General features: G+C 43.7%; 1 protein-coding gene across 1 annotated transcript in view; it reads right to left on the bottom strand.

The window, feature by feature from the left end:
* LOC310872011 (EGF-like repeat and discoidin I-like domain-containing protein 3) overlaps positions 1–25405 on the bottom strand; it is a gene marked incomplete at its 3' end in the record, with an annotated part of 237840 nt that overhangs the window by 174628 nt on the left and 37807 nt on the right. The window contains 1 exon segment of the mRNA XM_083783672.1: positions 2629–2658. Within this exon segment, the coding sequence (XP_083639798.1) occupies positions 2629–2658 (30 nt within the window).

Raw genomic sequence — 25405 nt, 5'->3', positions numbered from 1 at the left:
GTATACAATTCTTGAAACTTATTTTTAAATAAAAATAAAATGAAACCTATATATTTCTTTTACAATTTTTACTCAAGTTGTGACCCACAAAAATTGGTCCTTGACGGTCCACAAATGGTTCCTGACCATGGTTCTAGAGATGAGTCGGTCATGAACGAACAAATCAAAATAACTAGTTATTTTTGGTGAACGAAACCGATCCGGTCACTTCCGTGAACGATCCGTTCAAAATGCAAATGACAGGGAATCGACCGGCTGCTCTTCTCATTCAGTGCGAGGCTGCGAGCCGGAGGGTGCACGGCGGGGCCGTGCTCTCCGTCTCCAGGGCTCCCACAGCGCACAACAGTTGCAGAGGAGAAGTGGGTGGTGACTGGTCATACGATACGACCGAAAGACCGAAATGCATATTTCGTTCTTCGTTCAAAGTGGGTCGGATCGGTCATACTGGTACATTGACCGAGCTAGGAGACCGTAAGACCGAAATTATTCGTTCTTCGTTCAAAGTTTCGTTCTTCGTTCAAAGTGGGTCGGATCGGTCATACTGGTACATTGACCGAGGAGACCGAAAGAACGAAATGCATATTCTTCGTTCAAAGTGCTGTAACAGTATAACCGACCGGGAGAAGGGGGTGGTGACTGAACGAAGTGCTGTAAACTAACTGTGAAGTGTGTACGAATGACTGACTTGGGTCTGACATTGCCTAGCATTGGAAACCCATACGTTTTTATTTTGCGGAAGGAAAGACCGACGAGTCTATATAATAATGCATGACTGACTGACTGAATGACTGATTGTATTTGTAGCCCTCTGGTTGCAAATACAAATACTACTTGCAAAGTTGCAAGTGCAACAAACAACGTCATGATGATTAACTTAGAAACATTAAACTTTGATTGATTGATTGATTGAAATATGTATTAACAGTTTGCAGAATTACTTGTTTACAAGAGGGTCCACGGTGGACTTATTCATGCTCCCCTGTGACGTCATGGCAGCCAAGTCTGTGGACTTTTAATGCTTGCTTTATTGATTGTCACTCTTTGATGAATTGAACAAGGTGGACCACCTTGTTCAATTCATCAAAGAGTGACAATCAAACAATAAAAGTGAATGAATTTGAGTGAGTGAGTGAAATTAAATTAGCTCTCTTCTGTTTAAATGTACTAATATTAAAATGTATGGTGATATATACTATTATATTATTATTATTATTATTATACTATTATGGTGAAATTATATCAATGGAAAATAAACAGGCTAATACATACCAAAAAATATATATAGTATTTAATGCTATAAAAACATGAAAATAGATTAGGCTCCTTCTTTATACTAATAGCATACAATTCATATTACCATAATTGGTTAGTATAGATTAAATATAGGAGGGGCTCAATAACCATGGAAACTAAAGGGATGGAGGGTAGAGAAATGGAGTTAATCAATGATAATATTTTATTTGTGGATATAAATTATATATTTCCCCTCAAATATCTTAGTTTTACCAACATTGTTAATGTGAAATAGTTTCAATATGCTTATTTATTTAAATTGTGATAATTGCTATAGCTATTGGAGCTCTGGTGGTCCCAGACATACAGGGGATGTAAAGAGGAAATTATGCCCGGGTAGAAGGCATCATGCCTGGGGGTGACTGGGAGGAGTGACTGGTGTTGACATCGCGGATCATCTGACTCTGCCAAAACGGAACAGTTACCCTTAAAAAAACACCTCCATTCAGTTTCATTGTAACTGAGATTTTCGATCATAATTAATATTTTTTTAATACTGTATTTAGCTATAACGAGCGCAAATGTTCGATGCTAATTGACAGTGCTAGTCTGCTACTACCATAGACCGCAGGGGAAAAAATGGCTACTCTCAACCGCACAAGAGGAGATTAGACCCCATCCCTCCCAGAGAAAATCCCATAGCCTGGAACGACGATCGGCCTGGCTCGGCCAATGATTGAACGACTCGTTCGAGTGACTGGTGGGTCCGTGCCATAGAGTATGGTCCGTACGGGAGATCCTATAGTACAGGACCGAAATGAACGAAATGAACGAATCATTTTAGTGAACGAACGAACGACCGATCCGTTCACTGAAAAGAACGAAAGTTCCCACCACTACATGGTTCCTGACCCGTCACACAATTTAGTGTAGTAAGTAATTTTTTACGTAAGATTTTTCATTTGATTTGGCTTTTGTTCTAGATTAGAGGTACTAGAAACGTTTGATTTATATTGAACTCAGTGTTGCATTTTTACATTTTTTAAATGTATTTATTTTTTGCTGGTGAAAACGATTAAATAATCAGGACTATTTTGCGACCGATATGGCATTTTTATGGCCGATATGGCCGATTCCGATAAATGCTACCGATTATATCAAGCATCCCTAACAAAAATCATGTAATCCGAGGCAAAATGGGTGTGACATAAAAGGCCCGCTGCATCTAACCGAGAAAAGTCGAGACAGAACTTCAAAGTATTTAGAAGTGTACACACTACACACACACACTCTGCTGAGCGGCACGATCAATCAATCAATAGTACTCGATCAATGAGGAAGAAGAGAAGAGGCTAAGCTCCAAAAGAGGTGCGTGCGTGCGTGCGTGCATCTCACCTGCTGTAGTTGGACTCTCACCTTCGGCTTCTGTGAAGAGAAGCGATACATGATATTAGTTTACAATGTCAACATCAAACACCTGTGTTTGTGTGTCAGAAAACACCTTCAGTAGAGCACTGGTTCCCAAACATTTTCATGTCAAGGACCCCTAAATTGACAGTAATTAGCCCGCGGCCCCCCATTAGAAGATATATATCCCAGGGACCCCCATAAGAGTTAGATTTTTACAGTTCTAGCAGTGGTTCTCAACCAGTTTCATTTCAAGGAAGGACTCCCAATTTGAACCAGCTCAGTGGCATTGTGGTTAGAGTGTCCGCCCTGAGACTGGGAGGTCGGGGTACCAAAGACTCTAAAAATGGGACCCATTGCCTCCCTGCTTGACACTCAGCATCAAGGGTTGGATTGGACATACTAGCGTCATGTCCAGGGGGTGTAGTTGTACATCAAACTGCCTCACGCTACAGAAACAGGATATAGGCTCCTGCCCTATGGGCCTCATGGCTCGGCAAGGCTACTTACTTACCCCCAATTTGACATGCATTAGGCTACGGACCCCCATTTAATGGCATTTCTATCTCTGGGACCCCCATGATTGTAAAATCAATATTAATTTAACTCTTAAAGTGGTTCCATTTGTAGCCTACACCCTCAGAGTTACAGACCCATAAGGGTCCATTTGTTTCCAAACTATCATTTAGCTGGGGACCCCCTGGAACTCCCTCAAGGACCCCTGGGGGTCCCCGGACAAGGCGGTACAGTTTGTCACATGGCCCTGTGTCCGTTCCCTATCGCTCGCCAAGGTCACACGTCCACAGACATTCTCCTACTAGCTCACAGAGATGACAGAATGTGTGAGAGTGGTCAAGGCTTTGACATACGGAATAGGACAGATCCGTTCACTTTCAAACATGTTAGGGGCCATTTCAACATCTACTCTGGGCATCTGTGAGCACCCCAGACAGTTTTTTAATTATTCTTTTTAAGTTTGATTCAGAATTGAGAGATTTGTTATTAATTTGATGGCACAAAACCCATTGTAATTTTTAATTAAAATTGTAACCATGTTAAATTAATTGAAAACACGTGTCCGTGGTTCATGTGACTGATATTGTCCTTCTTATGCGTGAGGGGGCCGTGTTTTTTCAATAACCTTTAAATTTTTTCATCAGTGGAAAACATTATGACCGTTGGCTCTGTACTCTATAGTCGGTCTGCTCTTTCATCTTTCTACCATAAACCTCTTCACCAAAAATAGCTGATCTACAACATTGTTTGATTGATTGATTGATTGATTTAAATATGTATTAACAGTTTTGCTACAGTACATTTCAAGCACAACTCAATACAAGGACTGTGTGTGGACGACCCAAAAAAGCATTACACTTGTTTACAAGAGGGTCCACCTTGTTCAATTCATCAACACATTTAGAGACGTACAAATATATAGCCAAAGAACAGAACAGGAATTCATATCATAAAAAGGGAAAATAAACATTTACAATGAGGGGGAAAAGGGGTGTGTGTGTGTGTGTGTGGGGGGGGGATTCTGATTTCATGGGGGCCAGTTTCAAATTGCAGCCGTCCATAGGTGCCCTTTGAGAGCGGTTTTGAAGGAGTCAAGGGATTCACATGTCTTAATGACTTAATGGTGGCATAGGAGCGAAAATGATTTAGTCCCTTGGTTTGTGCCGAAATCTGGGTTGCACATGGTTTGTTGGTTGGTGGTAAAAAGTGGTAAAAAAAAAAAAGAAGACCAATTCCCATCACATATAAAGATTGGGGCGGTCCCCCCTGTAGCAACTCCTCCGACCCCCTGTGGAAGAACCCCGCTTTGAGCCAAACGTCCAGTGAGTGCAGCTGAACCAAAGGGTTTTGACATGCAGTGGCACAGATGGTTCACACTCGGAGGGCGCTTTGTGCTACATCTCCCGCTGAGCAGCCGAGAGCGGTGAGGGAGAGACCAATGACTTCAGATGTTTAAATGTCCTTACTTCCGAGAGATATCGCCACTGCCGGGCCCAAAACCTTGTAGGCTATGTCCAAAGCGGTTACTTTTCAGGAAATGTATTAAGTAGTAGTAATATTATTAGTATTATTAAAATAAACTGAGTTCCAATTGATCAAATTCAGTTATTTAGTCATAAGCTTGCGTTAATACTTTTCATCGGTTCAGTATTCATACAAAAAAACACACTGGTGCTAATGGAAACAAATATTCTGTCCGGTTTTTCAAGTGACATATTTTGCGTGTCTTAAGTACCAGGTCTTATTACCTAACTTGAGTAAACTAAAGACCTGGAGGCGTGATCAATGCTCTTTGGCCACTCAGAATAGCCAAATGGCATTGATCACGCCTCCAGGTCTTTAGTTTACTCAAGTTAGGGAATAAGACCTGGTACTTAAGACACGCAAAATACAGCCCTATAGTCTCTTTGGGGAGAAAGATTTGCGTACCATAATATGACAAAAGGTGCTATGAAGTAATGTAATTCAGGGTGCCGGCCGGGGATTATTTACAAGGGTGACCTGAGACAAAAAGTGTTTGAGAACCACTGGTATTCAGATAGTAGATGCAAGTGAAAGTTCTGGAGAGAGGGGGGAAAAAAAGGCCAAATGGCATCAAACATTCAGGTCCAGCCACTCCGGGAGGGTTCGCTATGAAGTAAAAGGCTTTTGATTACATTTGGGCTAGAGACATTAAAAAACACAAAACACTTGCACCTCCCCTCAGGGTGTAGTGAAACAAAGAGACACAGAGTGTCTCTCTTCTACAAGGGGAAGTTTCTCTGGCACATTTATGCTTGGTGTTGAAGTAACGCAGGAGTGCTTTAATATCAGTGCATTGTCGTATTAAAAACTTCCCCCAAACAACTAATATCAGTAATGTTTAGGTCAGCTATTTAGAGCAGCCATTTGCACTATATTTGAAATTGGGCTCTACTCTTTTCTTTCCTAGAAGATGTAGTGGAGTCAAATAAAGTACAATAGTGTCTTTGAAACACAGTGGACTGAAAGTCCTTCCCCGTTATAGCAGCATTTCCCAGCCACTGGAGTAGTGTGACGTTGTATACTTGCAACTCACTGCCATCTTGCTGTAGTTTGGTGTTTTGGAAGACAGGGATACATACTGAGTGAAAACACCACCACACCACTCTAGTGGCTGATAACTGCTGGTGGAGGCACGATAGGGTAAAAAAAGATGTTATGTAAAAACAGAGCAAAGTTACATTATATGCCTTATGGAACCCTTTAAGGGTCCCCATTGAGAACCAGTGATGCAACATTTATGGCCCAGCACGCCATCTGAAGTGGCTTATTTGCATTCCAACTCAACTCATTTCAATGATATTCAAAATATTATGTAATTAAGCTGTAGCCTATTGCTCTTTGCTCAATTGTTGAATTAAGTTTGCTCAAGAGATGTGGCCTCATTCCAGAACTCTCACCACCCTTTTAACCATCTGTCACGAAACAGTAAATTGGCAGACGGCTGATGACTTTCATCTGAGACACTTTTATGGGAAAACCAGCGCAAATTTGTACTGACCTAAAACCAGCTGTTTTCTACTGTGCACTCCAGGCAGCACTATGACTACTGGAAGATGTACGCGTTGTGAGCTTGTACATCGGGTTATTTTCACTACTTACTACTACTACTACTACTACTACTACTACTACTACTACTACTGTAGAAACACACAGCGGTGGGCAGCGTTGGCCGAACGGTTAATTTGCGGAGCAGTCTTGATATCGGAAGTTCGCTAGTTCGTATCGGACCGGCATGTTAAAATCACCACGGCTGAAATGCCCTTGAGCAAGGCATTGAACCCCTACCATGAAATGTTCTATGAGCAGGGCCTGGCTGTAAACAAGTTCTTGAGCTTAGTCCAGTTACCCTGGGTAAACATAGTAACTTTGCTTTGCCCCTTTCGCTGTAGGGCTATGGTGTTTTACTGTTTTGGTAGATGTGTTTTTGGGCTACCACAACAAACAGCAAAAACACTCAAATAAAGTGAGTCTTAATTGTGCCGTTATATTTTTTTAACCTGCTGCTTATTATGCTACTGTATGAATGTGAATTAATGTAGATATCGTCACTGGCGGGTGGAAACTCCATTTGTGACCAAACTTGACACACAGTAAGTCATTGGATTGTTTTCTTTTCTTCATGTCCTATGAAAGCAGGGAATCATAGCTTCAAATTGACATATTGTTCAGTTTGACCTTCCAGATTTGGAGATATGGCTTACAGAAAACAGTGAGTTGAGAAAACAGGCTTGAAAGGTTCACGTTTAAACGTTGATTTCATATTTGCATGTCGATTTCAGCACTGACATTTATTTAAGACATGCTCTAGTATGTGAAGAGTCTGCCTGTGCTATCAACTCATTTTGGATGAATTATGATGTATCAAAAAGAGTCACATTATGTCCAAAGCTGTGACTTTTCAGGGTTCAAATTCAAAAGTACAAGCTCATATCGCTTTGCGTCATGTTTCGAGCTTGCAGATCTGCTACTTTTGATTACTTGTGTGTGACACTGTAGTGTGATAAAGTAGGGTGTTAATTTACGTGGGCGAAAAAAGAATATGGAGATGCAAGGTTTCTGCCCGACAACAGTGATGCGTTTGATTTTTTTCACCAAGCTCTCCCTCCCCATTCCTTTTCTGGAAAACAATGAAATGACGGAGCTTACACGAAAGCAAATTTCGTCCACTGATTTACACCTGTAAGGCTGTAGTGATGTCACTGGTACTTTATGTAACTGATTCTGTATCTAATGTTTTAGTCAGTTGAAACACTAGGGTTGGTAGCTAGGGTTGATTCATTCAGTAATTCAGCAATTTCCTTTGAGTAAATGTACCTATAGTTCCTTTCCATCGGTGCACTCACCACTCACCACCAGTGGTGGAAAAAGTACTCACATTTCTTACTTAAGTAAAAGTATCAATATTGCAATATTGTAGATTGGATATTTTCAAATGTGTATAGGTAAAAGTATTGGAAATTGGAAATACCCACACAACCGGGAGGTATAATATTCCATTACTATACCTCGCGCAAAATCGTCTGATCTCTCTTTAGAAGCGTTAAAGATGGAGTACCACAATTTTTGTATTTTTCCAGTTTTTCAAAGTGCTTTACAATGGTTCATTCATTCATACATTGGGAGGTGAAGCGGCGAACAGTCGACGCCAGCGTCCTCACTTCCCACCCCAATCCAACCCTTGATGCTGCAGTGTCAAGCAGGGAGGCACTGGGTCCGAGTCTTTGGTATGACCCGGTCAGGGATCGAACCCCGACCTCACAGTCTCAGGGCGGACACTCTAACCACAAGGCCACTGAGAATCATGTCCTGCTTGTGAGGTTATCAAAATAAGATGCAATTGTGAAAATACACTGAGCAACCACCAGGGGTGTCAAGCACAATACAAGCAAATACAATTCAAATCATCTGGTTACATAACACGTACACAATGTGTTGCATCGCAGTACATTGTGAAAATGTTTGTTTTTTGGTTTTTTTATAATTCAAAATCGTATTTGTTTTTCAAAATCGTACAAGATCTAGTTTCAGTACAAAGCAGCATCAGCATTTGGCCAAAAGGTTTATAGGGCTGAAGTAGTTCATGTTTTGTAAAAAAGATAAATAATAATAATAATCAAAATCTACAAAGTAACTAGTAGCTATACATTTTTCAAATAATTGTAGTGGAGTAAAAGTACAATATTCGTCTTTGAGATGTATAGTGGTGTTAGAAGTATAGGCCTACTGGAAATTGGAAATACTCCAGTAAAGTAAAACAATACATCAAACATTGACTTAAGTACAAACAGTATACTGGAGTAAATGTATAGTTACTTTACACCAATGGTGATAAGGCTCTGTGTCCTGGCCCGGGGCAGATTGCTTTAATCGGAACGAGCGGCCGGCCGGGGGGAGGGTGGGGTAAACCGTCCCTAATCTAAATGGGAGCCGGCATGCAGGTGTGTGGCTCAGCGGGCTGATTTCACCTCAAGGTGTGCAGGAGAGATAATAATGCTGTCGGGTTGGAAACCCTCGCCCCAAAACGGTCACTTTTTCAGGGAATGGGGGAGGGAATAAAAATAACCTTTGTGTTCACAATGGAACCAAGTATACTGTACCAATAGCAATATATGTTATTTATGTAGCTACAAGCTCTTGTAAATGCGTTGCATCGGTTTAATATCCATTCAAGTCACAGAAACACTTTTTAGCTGATCTTCAAGCGCATAGATTGGCTTTTTTCGCTAACACTTCTTCAACGCACTAGCCTAGCCCTAGGGCATTAATTTAGAAAAAAAAACACATTAAAAGATAGGCCACACAGACACACACTCTCTACTTGTACCTGTATCACTGCTGTGTGACACCTGGATTTCCCCAGGGATCAATGAATTTCCAACTATCCATATCAACTGTACAGCTATGAATATAATATATTTTCCCGCACACACACACACACACACACACACACACACACACACACACACACACACACACACACACACACACACACACACACACACACACACACACACACACGCACACACACACACACAGGAACGCAGATGGCCCTGGGTGCGGTTTGGGGCATATGGCTGTCACTAAGGCCCATGGCTAACAGTGTGGTTATTCACCCTCTTCCTCCCACTTTACATGCAGGGTATCGTCTCAGGTCGGGTGTCCAAAACTGTTACCTTTCAGGATTCAAATTCAAAAGCATCACACGTAGCAGATCTACACAAGCTCAAAGCTTGCACATCTGCTATGTTTGATGCTGATGTGTGACGCTCAAGCATAGGGTGTTAATTTACGAGGAAAAAAAAACACAAAAATGTAGAAGAGTTTTCTGCCCGACATAGACGATGAAATAAAGGAATAGCTAAAGTTCAGGCTGCCCATGCCGGGTGGAACAAGCTATACGTCCAAAAAACGTTATTTTATTATTAATATTTTTATTATTATTTAATTTTTTAAATCATGAAAAACAAATGACAGTGACAGTATAGGCTGACAGGAAATGGGGAGAAAGATAGGGGGGGGTGACATGCAGTGAAGGCCGTCGGCATCGGGAGTTGAACCCGCGGCACACTGCCATACTGGATTACCGCAGTGCCCAGACGGCTACGCCAGCCGCCCGTACCGGCATATTATTATCTCCATCATCACGGTCTTGGACTACATGCAAAACCATTACAAAGTGTATCTAAAAATGTAATTGCAAACATCCCCCCTAACCCCCCACCCCCACCCCCGCCCCCATCTCTCTCTCTCTCTCTCTCTCTGTGATGCTGTGATGCTGAATCGTATAGCATATACCAAGGGCCTTCAGCAGTGTACAGGTCAGAAAAAAAGAAACATATATCCAACACACGGCATCTCCGTGGGAGGAAGTGATTGATGCCAGAGAGGCCAGAGGAGAATAGCATCGACTGACTGTTGGAGCTGACAGAAAAGGCAGCGGTATAACTCGAATCGCTGCTCGGTCGCCGCGTTGAAACAGGCGTTTATGCAGGAGAAGCATCTCTGCATGGACATACAACAACAACGTCAAACCTCTAGGCAGCATAAAGACCATACCAGGTTGCACACCCCCTGGCAGAGAAAACAAGGCTGATAGAAAATGGAGTAAAAAATACAAAATACAAAAAATAAACATTGCCTGGTCTGCAGTGGTGTGAAAGTAACTAAGAATATCTTTCCCAGTCTAAATGGGTTAAGGACTGGAGCAGCTGGACACTTTGTAAAGTGACCAGTGAGTGTATATATCTCCATTGTGACCACGGACAATAATAACATGGCATGTCAAACACACACACGCACACGCGCGCGCACGCGCGTTTCGTTGTTTTTATTTAGAACAGTGGCCTTTGATGCCATATTGGCCCAGGTGTTCCTTCCTTCAAAGAGCACGGCATCTCGCCGTGGGAACAGAACCAGATGAAGTCAACGGTTGAATGAGAGCCCTCGCGGCCCATTGACGCTAATGTGATCCGTGAGGCATCAATGGGGAGCACTAACAAGGTTTGGATCATCACTTCCTGCCCGCTAACGAATGGACCGCGTGATTCTAATTCTACACCCCTCTGACGGATTAGAGCACATGCAGCCTCGGATTCATTTAGAACGAGAGGCTTGTGGCGTGTGTGCGTGCGCGTTTGTATTACTATACTTTTGAGGACCAAATGTCCGAGTACAAGTCGTGAAATTATTTGATTTCCTGGTCCACACAACAAGACAATGATTGTTTTATGATGAAAAGGTTTACCATAAAAAAAGGAGAGAAAAAAATGTGGGGATCTATAGACTATGCCTGATTTACAGTATCCTTATGTGTACTCCCATGGTACATGCGTTGTGAGCTTGAGCTTGTAGATCTGATATTTTACGGCTTTGGGCTTACGGTTAAAAGATGGCCCAACATTTCCTTTTAAATGGCATTCATACAATGTTGATGTCCTCACAAGTATAGTAATGAAATACCGTGTGTACCGTGTGTGTGTGTGTGTGCGTGCGTGCGTGCGTGTGTGTGTGTGTGCGTGCGTGCGTGCCAGCTGCTTGCGTGCGATACACTCACTGAGTTGAGGATGTACTGTGTCAGGCCTGAATGAAAAAATGTAGTCTTCCGTCACCCCAAACAAAGTGCCGCTGACTCACTGCCTCCATGAGCACTACTACACAAACCTTCAGCTGTAAGTGACACCACTCTGAAGCTAACACTGTAAGTAGGCTATAGTAAACATTATATTATACATTCATCTATAATGATAATAATGGTTTATTATAAGTAGGCTATATTAACCCATTGTGGAAGGGTACCCCTTTTGGTGTTTTAAGCATTATGTTATACTTTAGCTATTGAAAAATCTACACGCTCATAGCTTGTAGATCTGTAACTGTAGATCTTGCTTGTAGATCTGCTATTTTTGAAAGATCGTGAAAATCTGTCTCAAATCTTCAGCGCGAACGCTTTTAACTCCCACTTCTGTGTCCCTGGAACAAAATATTTTCAGATGGGGGTCGGCGGCCAATTACATATAGTCTTTGGGGTTCTTGACATGAAAAACTTTGAGCACCACTGACATAGAAACATAGGTTTTTCTGAAAACTGTCAGGATTCAGAAGACATTTTGTAGAATCGTCCTCAGGTCTAAATTCATTCACAAAAGACATTGAATAGCGTCGCTGTCGGGACCAAACCTCCTATCTCTGCATTCTAACTTTGTTTTTAATGCCCTACTCGATCATACACAGCGTCACGCAAAAAGCATCAAAAGTAGAGCTCCTCGTTCTGCTACTTTTGCAGATTTTATTTTATTTATTTGAATCCGTTTCCGTATCGGTTTTGGACATATGAGGTTTCTTTCCGCCTGACAGAGACGATAGAAATCAGTCATTCACAAAATACATGCCAATACATGCATTGATTCAGAGTTCACGGCTCGTATAGGAATGGTCTCGTTAATACAGAGCAGGCCTTCGACCTTGGCCTCCTGGTGGAGAGTATATATATTTTTTAAATAGAATTATGGAGATGGTTTTCTTTATGCCGACAGCAACGCTATGCTATCTGCATATATTGTTTTCATTATTTGGCCTGTTTGACCAATCATGTGTTTTTTCTCCTTGTATAAGCTGTTTTGAAATATAGCGGATGTATGGGTTAGAGTGGTTAAACTGATTTTGATGCGTTCTTTTTCTTTTTTCATCTCTTTTCAGAATCAGAATCAGAATCAATCTTTATTGTCACATCACATTACAAGTAAGGTGGGTGAAAAACTTGGTTGTGCAGGCTCAAATTGCAGTTTAAAGGTAGAGAGAAAGAACATGCATAACATAACAGAGTGAGTGCAAAAGAAATAGAGTTCATCATGGGTGCATCTATGTATACGACTAAGCAAAAAGTCTAAAACTTAGCTCTTGTTCAGCAATCTGATTGCTGACAAATAAAAGCTGTTCAAGAGCCTCGTAGTACTGCTCCCGATGCTCCTGAAACGCTTGCCTGGCCGTGGGTGCTGCAGCGGCTTGAACAGGCTGTGGCTGGGGTGGTAAATGTCCCTGATTATACTTTCCGCTTTAGCCACGCAGCGTCTTTCATGTATTTCCTGGAGGGGGGGAAGCTCCCCGCCCACGATGCGCTGCGCTGTTCGCACCACTCTCTGCAGTGATCTGCGTTCCGCAGCGGTGCAGTTTCCAAACCATGCAGTGCTGCCACTTGTCAGGACACTCTCTATGGTGCTGCTGTAGAACGCTCTGAGGATGCGTGGGCTCACTCGGAACTTCTTCAGGCGGCGGAGGCAATACAGTCTCTGTTGGGCTTTTTTCACCACTGTTTTGGTGTGTGTGGCCCACTTCAAGTCCTTGGAGATTTGGATCCCCAAGAATTTAAAGTCGCTGACTTGTTCCACTGCGACGCCGTCGATGAAGATGGGTGCGTGCTCTCTCTCCTGTCTCCTGAAATCCACGACCAGCTCTTTGGTCTTACTGACGTTGAGAGCGAGGTTGTTTTCCTGACACCACTGTGTCAGTGTGTCAACCTCAGCTCTGTAGGCCGTCTCGTCGTCACTTTCAATGAGGCCCATCACTGTAGTATCATCTGCGTACTTAATGATGACGTTGGAGCTGTGTGTGGCCTTGCAGTCATGTGTGTACAGGGAATAGAGGAGAGGGCTCAGCACACAGCCCTGGGGTGCTCCCGTGTTGAGGGTCAGGGGGTCCGATGTGATGTTTCCCATTCTCACCACCTGACGGCGATCTGATAAAAAGTTCAGTATCCAGCTGCACATGGCCGGGTGCAGTCCTAGATCCCTGAGCTTTGCGTCTAGTCTGGTGGGAACGATGGTGTTAAAAGCTGAGCTATAATCCACAAAGAGCATTCGGACACATCTGTTCTTGCCCCCCCTATCCAGGTGGGTGAGTGCAGAGTGTAGCGCCAGGGCAACTGCATCGTCGGTGGATCGGTTCTGACGATATGCAAATTGCCATGGGTCCAATGTGGCCGGTAGCACAGAGCAAATATAGTCTCTCACCAGTCTTTCGAAACATTTGCTCACAATCGGAGTGAGGGCCACCGGTCTCCAGTCGTTCAGACACGCCACCTTGGAGTGTTTGGGGACCGGTACCACAATGGATGACTTGAAGCCAGACGGGACCACAGCTTGGGAGAGGGAGAGGTTGAAGATGGTCGTAAACACTCCTGCCAGCTGGGCTGCACATACCTTCAGCACCCGGCCTGGGATGCCATCGGGACCAACGGCTTTGCGGGTATTCACCCGCTGGAAGGCTCTGCGCACGTCAGCTTCCGACATGGTTAAAGGGCTGGCCTCCGCAGGTAGTACAGGCGGTGGGAGGTTGTGGCTCCCTGGGTTATGCTCAAAGCGACCATAAAAGGTGTTCAGCTCACCAGGGAGGGAGGCAGAGGGATTCTCTGCGCATCTGGCTCTTCCTCTGAAGTCTGTGATGGTCCGAAGCCCCTGCCATGTGGTCCTCACGTCCCCGCTCTCAAATTGGTCCTCCAACTTGGCTGAGTATTCCTTCTTCGCTCTTTTGATGGTTTTCTGGAGCACTGCTCGGGTGTCCCCCAGATCACCGGATCTGAAGGCGGCATTTCGTGCGAGTAGGGCGACACGGACCTCGCTGTTGATCCAGGGTTTCTCATTGGGGTAGGTCCTGATTGACTTCACTGGGACCACGTCGTCTATGCATTTGCTAATGAAACACATGACTGTGTCTGAGAACTCATTGATGTCCTCAGCAGCATTCTGAAACATCTCCCAGTCTACATGGTCAAAACAGTCTTGTAGCATAGAGTCTGATTGGTCAGACCATGTCCGAACCTCCCTCTCCTTGATGGGCTCACGCTTCAGCCTCTGCCTATAGGCAGGAAGCAGCTGGATGGCGCTGTGGTCCGACTTCCCAAAAGGAGGGCGGAGGAGGGGCTTATAGGCGCCAGGGAAGGTGGTATAACAGTGGTCCAGAATTTTGTCACCCCTAGTGTTACAGGTGATATGTTGGTGGTATTTTGGGAGAACCTTCTTCAGATTTGCTCTGTTGAAATCACCTGCAACTACCACAACAGACTCTGGATGGGCAGTTTCCATTTCACTGATGACCTTGTGGAGCTCTTTGAGTGCTGTGTCTATATCCGCCTTTGGATGTATATAAACACCTATAAAAAACACTGTGCTGAACTCCCTTGGTAGCCAGAACGGTCTGAGTTGTATCATGACATATTCCACATCTGGACAGCAGAGGGAGCCAATGGTCTGCACATCAGAGCACCAGGTGTCACTGACGTACACACACACACCTCCTCCTCGTACCTTTCCGGTCAGTTCTACTGTCCTGTCAACACGGAAGTGAGCATAGCCAGGTAGCTCTATCGCTGAGTCTGATATGTCAGCGTCCAGCCACGTCTCAGAGAGACAAACAATAGCGGTGTTCCGTGTCTCTCCTTGGAACTTCATCCTCGCCCGAAGTTCCGTCATCTTGTTGTCCAGTGATTGGACGTTAGCGAGCAGGATCGATGGCAGAGGGAGCCTGCCTCCACGTTTCCTCGCCCGCACTAGGATCCCAGCACGTCTGCCGCGGTGCCTCTGCCTTCCTCTCCAGCGTTTCTTCCGACGCTGATCGGTTGGCACTGCTACCACACCGCTAAGCCAGGGGGTTTTCCCGTCCGTAAAGCCGTGTGGTGGATCCGTTCCGTGAGATTGCGGTGAGTCAAGAGCAAGCGCCGATCTGATTTCTAAAAGTGTGTGCCTATCATAAGTGTATGTAAAGGAGGCTATGTGTGTGAGTTTAAAACAAACAATAAAAACACTAAAAAGGCTAAAGAGACTGCAAATAGAGCGTACACAGCTGCAGCCATACGTCGGCGCAGCCATCATGTTTATCATTGTTATCGCACAATTTCGTAATTAATTTTTCACCCGGTCAAATGGTTTAGCTTTAATCCTTGGCGCTACTCTCCCTCTGCCAACCTGCATGGGGAGAGCCCCGAACTGAGCTCATGCTTCCTTCAATGCAAGACAGGGGGGAGTTTCACCGGTAGCGCGTGGAAGGAACACGTAATTCCAACTAGTTCCTTTCCCCTCTATCAGGCGCTCCGGCTGGCCAGGGGGAGGCAGTATAGAGACCAGAATTACTGCATGTTTTTTGTGAGGTGATATGAGGTGAGGAACGAAGTTAGGAGCTCAATAAAAAAAATGTGCGTGACCTCACAGTTAGCATATTAGCACTTCTGACGCTAGCAATGGGAACCCACGATGGCACGAAAATGGCCAATTTGCTACTTCCGGTTAACAGGGCCGGTTCACGGGACGCCCTTAATAGCGCAAAGCCTCGGTTTCGATGGGCGCTGATGGGACGCTTGTTTTACAGGTCCGGCTACTACCGAATGTCAACCTATTCCTCAAACCCTAACCTAACCATAACCGCAATCCCTCACCAACCTTAATCCGGTCGTTTTAACGGACCCCTCACCAACCTTAATCCGGTCGTTTAAACGGACCCCTCACCAACCTTAATCCGGTCATTTTAATGGACCCCTCACCAACCTTAATCCGGTTGTTTTAACGGACCCCTCACCAACCTTAATCCGGTCGTTTTAACGGACCCCTCACCAACCTTAATCCGGTCGTTTTAACGGACCCCTCACCAACCTTAATCCGGTCGTTTTAACAGACCCCTCACCAACCTTAATCCGGTCGTTTTAACAGACCCCTCACCAACCTTAATCCGGTCATATAAACGGACCCCTCACCAACATTAATCCGGTCGTTTTAATGGACCCCTCACCAACCTTAATCTGGTCGTTTAAACGGACCCCTCACCAACCTTAATCCGGTTGTTTTAACGGTCCCCTCACCCACCTTAATCCGGTCGTTTTAATGGACCCCTCACCAACCTTAATCCGGTTGTTTTAACGGACCCCTCACCAACCTTAATCCGGTCGTTTTAACGGACCCCTCACCAACCTTAATCCGGTCGTTTTAACGGACCCCTCACCAACCTTAATCCGGTCGTTTTAACAGACCCCTCACCAACCTTAATCCGGTTGTTTTAACGGACCCCTCACCAACCTTAATCCGGTCATTTAAACGGACCCCTCACCAACATTAATCCGGTCGTTTTAACGGACCCCTCACCAACCTTAATCCGGTCGTTTTAACGGACCCCTCACCAACCTTAATCCGGTCGTTTTAACGGACCCCTCACCAACCCCCTCAGCGCCCCTCAGTGACCATCGACTCCCAGGCTCTATGTAAAAGGTCATCCCGCCGGTTCACAGGTCTTCTTCATGGCCTTTTTCATGCATTCTGTTGGCACTGGTGACCACAGCACCGGAGTCAGTGGTGGCAACTCATTTTGCTGGGGAACCCCCTGGAACTCCCTCTAGGACCCCTGGGGGTCCCCAGTCCCCACTTTGAGAACCACTGCGCTACACAATCTGTCAAAATAAAAAATAAATAAACCCGCAGCATGGGTGATTTGTAACCCGCAGCATGGGTGATTTGTAACCCGCAGCATGGGTGATTTGTAACCCGCAGCATGGGTGATTTGTAACCCGCAGCACAAGTCGGACTAACGGGAGGTCTACGGGTAGTTCCCGATCGATATATATCATTTTGGGGGTCCTCCTTGGCACAAAAACTTTGAGAACCACTGATTATCTACATTTGTAGAATCGGCCACTGAATGAGAAGGCATTTGTAGAATCGGCCTCAGGCCTTAAAAGGTTAACACATTGTTTGCTACAGTTTTCTATTTTCTCAGGCTTGGCGGTGCTGAGCGATTAACATTGGACTTTTTAACTTTTTCGGGGCCCACAGCGAGGGGCCTCTTATGGCGAGAATCACACCGCATAAATCAAAAGAAAGCCTAACTTGTCCACTTCAATTTAAAAAAAATCATGATTTTACCATCTTCCATTCTGGAGATATTGACCTTTTTCTAACAGCTGCTTTTGCCTGCACGCTGCTCGCTTGAAAAAACAGCAGAGATATGGAAGGTTGAAGTTGACAGACATTGACAGACAGATATAAAAATGAACACAAATAATATCATATACATACTACACACTGAAAGAAAGCAAGGAGGAGGAAAACAAATACACATTGATCCCATGTATAGTTTGTCAGTAATTGGCTATTGAATGCAGCTTGCGCCCACCAGAGAGAACTTCAGAGAAGGCATGGACCTGAATAACTATTATTCACAAAATAAGGCCTATAGAGAGAGGCCTTATTTTGTGAATAATAGTTCTTCAGGTCCATGCCTTCTCTGAAGTTCTCTCTGAAAAAGAGAATTTTAGACAAGGCATGGACCTGAACAACTAAATATTCACAAAATAAGGCCTATAGCGACATGTACATACTATATACCGTATGAAACAGAAGACTCTCTGCTTTCATAAGAAAAAAACGAATACTGTAATAATAATAAAAATCACACCCCTGTGAAGTGAGCAGTGCAATGTTGCACTGCTCACTTCACAAGGCAGGCCGCCTCCATTACGTCGTAATGGATGCCGCCTGCCCGCATACACCAGACCTCTTTTCAGGAGGGGGGGGGGGGGGGCTTTTAACTCCCGGATCACATACCGGATCTTTGTAGAGCCGATCGGTGTTACTTTATATGTTGTCCGGGCGCATATAAAGATGAAGTACAGTAATCAATAAAAAAACCATAAAAACGTATAGATACGTTATGCGCATACCGTGGTCGAGATATAAAAAGCGTATGGATACGTTTCCAGCATTTGATTGAGTTAAAATAAAATAAAGCAAAACAATCAAAACCAAAACGGCTACCTCAGTTGCCTGGGGACTGGGGTTAGTATATGCCAAAAAAAGCAGCCAGACAACATTAATCCTGACGCAGGTGAAAACCACATCACTCTTCCCGGGCCCTGAGGGATTGAGGGCCCCATGGGGGCCGCATGCATGGCCTCTGACACAGCCATAAACAACCTGAGTAATGGATCTTATCTGCGTTTGGCACGCTGGCATCAGCAGTGGCATCGCTAAGGTGTGTCAGCTCCGTTTGCACTGCAGTTGGCAAGCGGCTGGTGCCACTCCAAAGCGCTGACACATCCTAGTCTATAGTGTCTGTCTAGTGCCTCTCAACATGATTGCAGTCGCGCTTCTACTTGTTGTTGTTCCCTCGGTTCAGATCATCACATATTTATATAGGATCAGTGGTGGACAAAGCACCCCTACAACTCACTCCGAGATCAGCTAACACAGGAATGCTGCAGTGCCCAGGCCTTCCCGTAAAACATCCTGGAGAAAGCACGTCCCAGACTCTTCTCCCTTCACTACAACGCCCTGGACAACTCTTAACACGTCCTAGACTCTTCTCCCTTCCCTAAAACACCCTGAACAGCGATCGAAATGTCCCAGACTCTTCTCCCTTCACTACATCGCCCTGGACAACTCTTCACACGCCCCAGACTCTTCTCCCTTCCCTAAAACACCCTGGACAGCGATCAAAACGTCCCAGACTCTTCTCCCTTCACTACACCGCCCTGGACAACTCTTCACACGTCCTAGACTCTTCTCCCTTCCCTAAAACACCCTGGACAGCGACCGAAACGTCCCAGACTCTTCTCCCTTCACTACAACGCAGTGGCGTGCACAGACACTTTGAGGGGCAGGTCCTCAAGTGAAACAAAAGGGCACCTTATCTGGCGTGTGGAACCACCAGCTGCAGTAAGCTGCCGCCTGACTTAATAGTATGATAGATAAGAATGTATAGGCGCGCTGGAAGGTATTTATACCAGGGGGCTGAAGGGTGGGAGGGAAATTGCGCGAAATTTCGGGTCTTATTCAGGTATAATTGGCCTAATAATGACTTATTTAGGACCTAGCACCGCAGCATCATGTATACACACCTGCGCAAGCACAACCACACACACACACAGTCCTGCACAGCGCACAAGTAAATAAAAGAAAAAATAAACATTTCTCTAACACACAAAAAAAATCATATTTCCGGTTATAAAGTCGTTATTTTCGGGTCAAAAACGGGTCTGCACAGCAGAAATAGCCTAGTGCAAATCTTAAATATTTTATGAGCCTGCTCACTGGTCATTTTAACTTTGTTCAATATTGGCATGCCATATTGCCTATGGTAAATACCATAATAACATCAACACATCAATTTAACTTGAACAACCAATGTCAATTTGAAGCTATGATTCCCTGCTGAGAGAGAGAGAGAGAGAGAGAGAGAGAGAGAGAGAGAGAGAGAGAGAGAGAGAGAGAGAGAGAGAGAGATAGAGAGACGCGTCTCTCTATCGCACGTTAAAGAGAGAGAGAGAGACGCTCTTGCAATCGCGCGTTAAAGAGAGAGAGAGAGAGAGAGAGAGAGATGGGGGGGGGGGGGGGGTCGCATTAGCATCAAGCTAAGCGTACATTCGTTCCATATAAATGACAGATCCACATCGCTCATGGGGCTTCTGCAGGCTGCAGCCCCATGCGCCGCGGCCTAGTAGATCTGTCGTTTCCCTCACTTCCCCCTCCGAGTCAGCGGCCGCATGGACATGGTGCAAGTGCCTGGGTCGTTTTATGTATTGTTACCTGGCTGGCTGCTTGTGGTCACGAGTCACGACCGTCCAACTTTTTGGACCGGGTCCGTCATTCGTGAGAATGTAAGAAGTCAGAAGCCCTTTCTGTGAAATTCTGCCCTTTCAACTTTATCTGTGCAGAGTGTAAGCACGTTCACGTTGAGTGAGAGTGAACGGAGGCGGAGGGAGGGGCACTATGCCTCCGTGTGAGTGTGTGTGTGTGTGTGTGTGTGTGGACAGTCACACACACACACATCATGACAAATGTATAAATAAATAAATTATAATATTTTAATCCAGAATTGATCAATGTCACCATGGGCCACATACTATACACTACAAATAATACAAAACAAGAAAAAAAGTGCACCACTAAGGGGTGCTAAAGCACCCCCTAGCGTCTACGTGTGCACGCCCCTGCTACAACGCCCTGGACAACTCTTCACACGTCCTACACTTTCTATATCCATAATAATATGTTTCCCTTTAAAACAACTGCACTATTCACATACTGTAGTTTCATACATAGGGTCTATTACATTTATTTGCTAAATGGTTACTGTATAAAAAATTAAATCATTGAAGTATCGCCATGAATGAACCAATATCAATATGTATCGTATACCATGTATCGTGATGCGTATCATATCGCCGTTACAATGTGCCATTGCATGCCTACTACCATAGACATATAGGCTACTGTATATGGTACAAATGTTTTTCAAATCGCCTATGGATATCCCACGGGCAAATACATAATTTTGGCTGGGTTTGAGAACCACCGGTTGAATTAGGTAAGGAAGCCCAAAAAAGACACTACACTTTAGAAACAAGCCCAAAACTGAACGTCATTAATTCTGCCTCAGGCTTAACATCCTAAACTGACTATAGCAAAAAAGTTGACGGCATCATATTCTACAAACCACCAGGAGCGCTTTTTTCTTCTACTTCTATATGCAACCTCCTCCGCCTCCCACATTAGCACATTAGCGATGCCGCTGCACTGCTGATTAGCATCCACGCAGCACTGGGAGAGCAGAAACCACTTATCTCCGTATTTACAATGATGTGGTTTTTTCGTAAATGAATGCCCTATACTTGATCATACTATAGGCTATAGGGTCACAAATTTACATTTGCGGCATTTGCGGTATAAGTGGCATGTTATACTTAAGCAATACAACAATATTAAGAAATATAAGTAAAAGGAATGTGTTCACAATGTTGCTTGAGACATCAAAATGTGGTTATTGTAAGTTTTATAACAATAATCAAAATCTGCAAAGGAACTTGTGACTAAATATTTAAAATCATTGCAGTGGAGTTAACAAATACAATATTTTCCTCTGAGAGTAGTTGAGTAGAAGTACAACGTATTGAAGTAAAGTAAAAGTACCTCAAAACGACTTGAAAAACTAAGTACAATGGGCAGTCGCGTAACTCAAGTCAGTTTGTTTTACAAGGAATGGAGCTTAATCAGACCAGTGTGTGTCCAGTGGAAACCTCGTATGAATCTGATCTCAGGTCAGAATGGAGCTTAAGTGGTTGAGTACAAGAGTAAATGCACATCCACCAGTGAGTAGGTGGATATCTGTGAAAGTGACGCACGTGCGCACGCGCACACATACACGCACACACAGAGCTGTGAACTATGCTAATACGGAACAGTGTCACGGCCCTCTGGCTTTGGGTGTGCTGGAAGAAAGAGGCACTCGTCTCAGAGAGATGCCATAATTAGGGAGGCTCTGTTGGTGTTATTTCAACTGATGGAGAGGAAAGGCACATATGCTGATGTTCATGCCGTTCCAACTGCATCGAACGCTGTCGAAACCGCGGCTCGTATACCTCCGTATTTCAACTTTTCAGTGGTGGAAAGTGTGTAGGCCAAACTCACAATTCTTACCAGTCAAAGTATCAATACTGCAATATAGAAATAAAGTAAAACTTGAATTAAAAAAATTACTTGGGTAAAAGTGCAAAGGTATTGGCATCAAAATGTACTTATTATGCAGAATGCATTTTTTGTATAGGCTAGAATCTTCTGAAAATAGCAGATCTACAAGATCACAATGCATCGCATTGCAACGCATTGTGAGTTTGCAGATCGTCTATTTTCAAATGGCTTAAATGTGTATATAGGGCTGAAGTTCTTAATGTATGTCTTGTAATAATAATCAAATTATGCAGTAAGTAGTATGCAGAGTAAAAGAAAATAAATCCTCACGTGCACACTCTCGCACGCACGTGCGCGGTCTTTATGTGCATCGCTGCGTAAAATGCAATATTTGGGGCTTGATTAGAGCTTAATTTGACTTAGTTATTAAAATAAACGATGATAGCTTAGCATCCCGGATATCTGACTGTGTAACACAGTGCAGAAAGACAGCGGATGTTGTGATCTGTTGGACAGGAAATGACATCACCAGATTACCGCGTTAGAATGAGATGATGGGCTGTATTTTGCGTGTACCAGGTCTTATTCCCTAACTGGAGTAAACTAAAGACCTGGAGGCGTGATCAATGCTCTTTGGCCACTCAGAATAGCCAAATGGCATTGATCACGCCTCCAGGTCTTTAGTTTACTCAAGTTAGGGAATAAGACCTGGTTCTTAAGACACGCAAAATACAGCCCATAGTCACATAGTGTGTATGTCAAAGATTTTTCTATTGGCATTAAAATTATGAATTGAACATATGAATAGTGCAGGTAGAAGGCACAATCCACTGTTAATTAGGGTGGCCATAAGAGGGTTAACAGTAGGCTACTTGAGTAAAGGACCACTTCACCACATGCATTTCAACCTACCTTCATAATTGGTCTTCACTATTGTTCATGATAAAATGGCACATTGTTTTCTACTCAGTCTGTGTCTCATAGGAGGGCTCTGGGCAGTTCAGAAACCCGTCCTCCAGTGACATTATCCATGGGGAATCCAAGCTTCAGGCTTTATATTCCTGAAAAGTTGCAATGTGATAATGGACGCCATCATTCTCACGATAACACAAATCTAAATATATTTTTAAAAATAAAAATCTGCCTAACGATGAGGTCACTGGTGGATGGGTTTCTGAACTGCCCACAGCACTCCTATGAGACAAAGATTAATTAATTGTTTTGTTGAATATTTGTGAGGACCATGAATTATATGAAAATAAGTTGGAAAGTGGTGAGTTTTTTATTTTTATTATTTGATCTGTTTCCATCCAGTGTTTGTCTCCATGCTTTTCCTCTATCTCTCCATCACTCTCCCTTGTCACGGAAAAATAATGTATCATGCGTGCACACGCACGCACACACACACACACACACACACACACACACACACACACACACACACACACACACACACACACACACACACACACACACACACACACACACACACACACACACACACACACACACACACACACACACACCTTTGCACCTGTGATGTGACAACATAAAAGCTGATTCTCAATCTGATGCAGACACTTCCTCTCTCGCTATACACCATCTAATAAAGGAAAGCTAAAGCGATAACTAATAAAAAAAGAACTAAAGTAGAAACCCCATCGGGACAGGACAGAGGTTAGTTTAGGTGGAACGCCAGAACATACAACAAAGGGCATAGCAGTGAATTTGAGTGGAAATAAAAGAAGAAAAAAAAATACATAGGACCACGATTGGAAAGTTTTTGGACTGTACCACGTGCTGTTTACATTTCTGACTAATACTGTAGTAATAGTAATCAAATCAATACAAGAAGGAACTTCAAACTTATTTCAAATGAACCCAGCTCTCCAATGAGCAGCTGTATTTCAGTTACTGATAATTACAGACCACGCAGTGCTTATCCTCTTTCTCTCTATTCCACAATTAATAACACACAATTTGTGTTGTTAAAATGTTTCAAAAATATATATCTACATTTTTCAAAAGGTTGCAGATCTACAGTAGTACAAGCTCACAGCAGGTCGCACCATGACAAGCTCGTAGATCCGCCATTTTCAAATAGCCAATGCATATACAGGTTTAAGGTTTATAGCCCATATAGGTGTCACTTCTGTTCCGTTTTCATAGACATGCTTGCTTATGTATCTCGCTGCATACGAGGTTTCCGGCTGACATCGGCGCTAATGCGACAGAGAGACGTGGGACGCCGTCCTCATGCGACCTTTGTTTCCCCACTCTGGGGTCACTCAGCACACAGCTGCAGGACACAGCAGCTCTGTCCACACAACCCAAACATCGCTTTGTTGACATGAAAGCTTATTTAAAGTGTCGCAATACTACAATATATAAATACTCCGTCTCTGTAAAAAAAATCCCATGTTAACGTATTTTCACTTGAGTAAAAGTGCAAAAGCATTGGCATCACAGTACTCACAATGGCATTTGTTAAATTAGCCAAGCTACAAGTGATGGGGACGCGTTGTTGGATTAAAGTATAAAGAGTAGCCTATTAAAGAGGGCTGTATGTTTTATACTATCTAATCTTAAACCTGCAAAGTAACTATTGAATATTGAGGTGGGGGCTTGCAGATTACATAAGTATAAAATAGAACTTAATTGGTTAATGTTTATTTTGTAATAAACAATAATTGCCTGTGAGTAAAAGTAAGCAGCAGAGTAAAAGTATAAAGTGTATTACAATGGAAATACTCAAGTGCTGTACATCAAAATCATATTGACATGTTACTCGAGTAAACACAGTTGACATGAGGCTTTGGCAGCAAAACCATGACGCACTTTGATATAGTTGTGTCTGTTTCTGTCCCTGTTGTCTCGCCATTCATGTGGCGTTCACCGGAGACAGAATCATCACAATGTCCTCCATACAATCTTTGAACCAATAAAGAAATGAGAAAGAAAATAAACACTTTAAACAAAAAGAGTTTAAAAGAAAACAGTCCTCTCCCCGCGAGGGAAGGGGGAAGTTATGAGATTGCCACGAGATTGTCTCGAAATCTACAATACCAGACAAAGGAGCAACTCGCTCGGCCAAATGGAGCATTAAATTGTTATGCGGAGCATGGCAGTGGCGCTCCGCCTTGACTGGATGGTGTGCTTTTTCTGTGGTGAGGTCAATAATCACCACTGTCGGGGAGAATCCTCGTATGTCCATTACTTAAACTCTTAATGTTTGTTCGTGAATTAACGACTAGTAAATACTGTATAGTGGGAATGGCCGATCTCAC

The sequence above is a fragment of the Protomyctophum parallelum genome (genome assembly GCF_964188405.1).
Source record: "Protomyctophum parallelum genome assembly, chromosome: 15".
NCBI lineage: Eukaryota > Metazoa > Chordata > Actinopteri > Myctophiformes > Myctophidae > Protomyctophum > Protomyctophum parallelum.
Note: the sequence above shows the minus strand (reverse complement) of the source record. Positions and strands in the feature narration are given on the sequence as shown.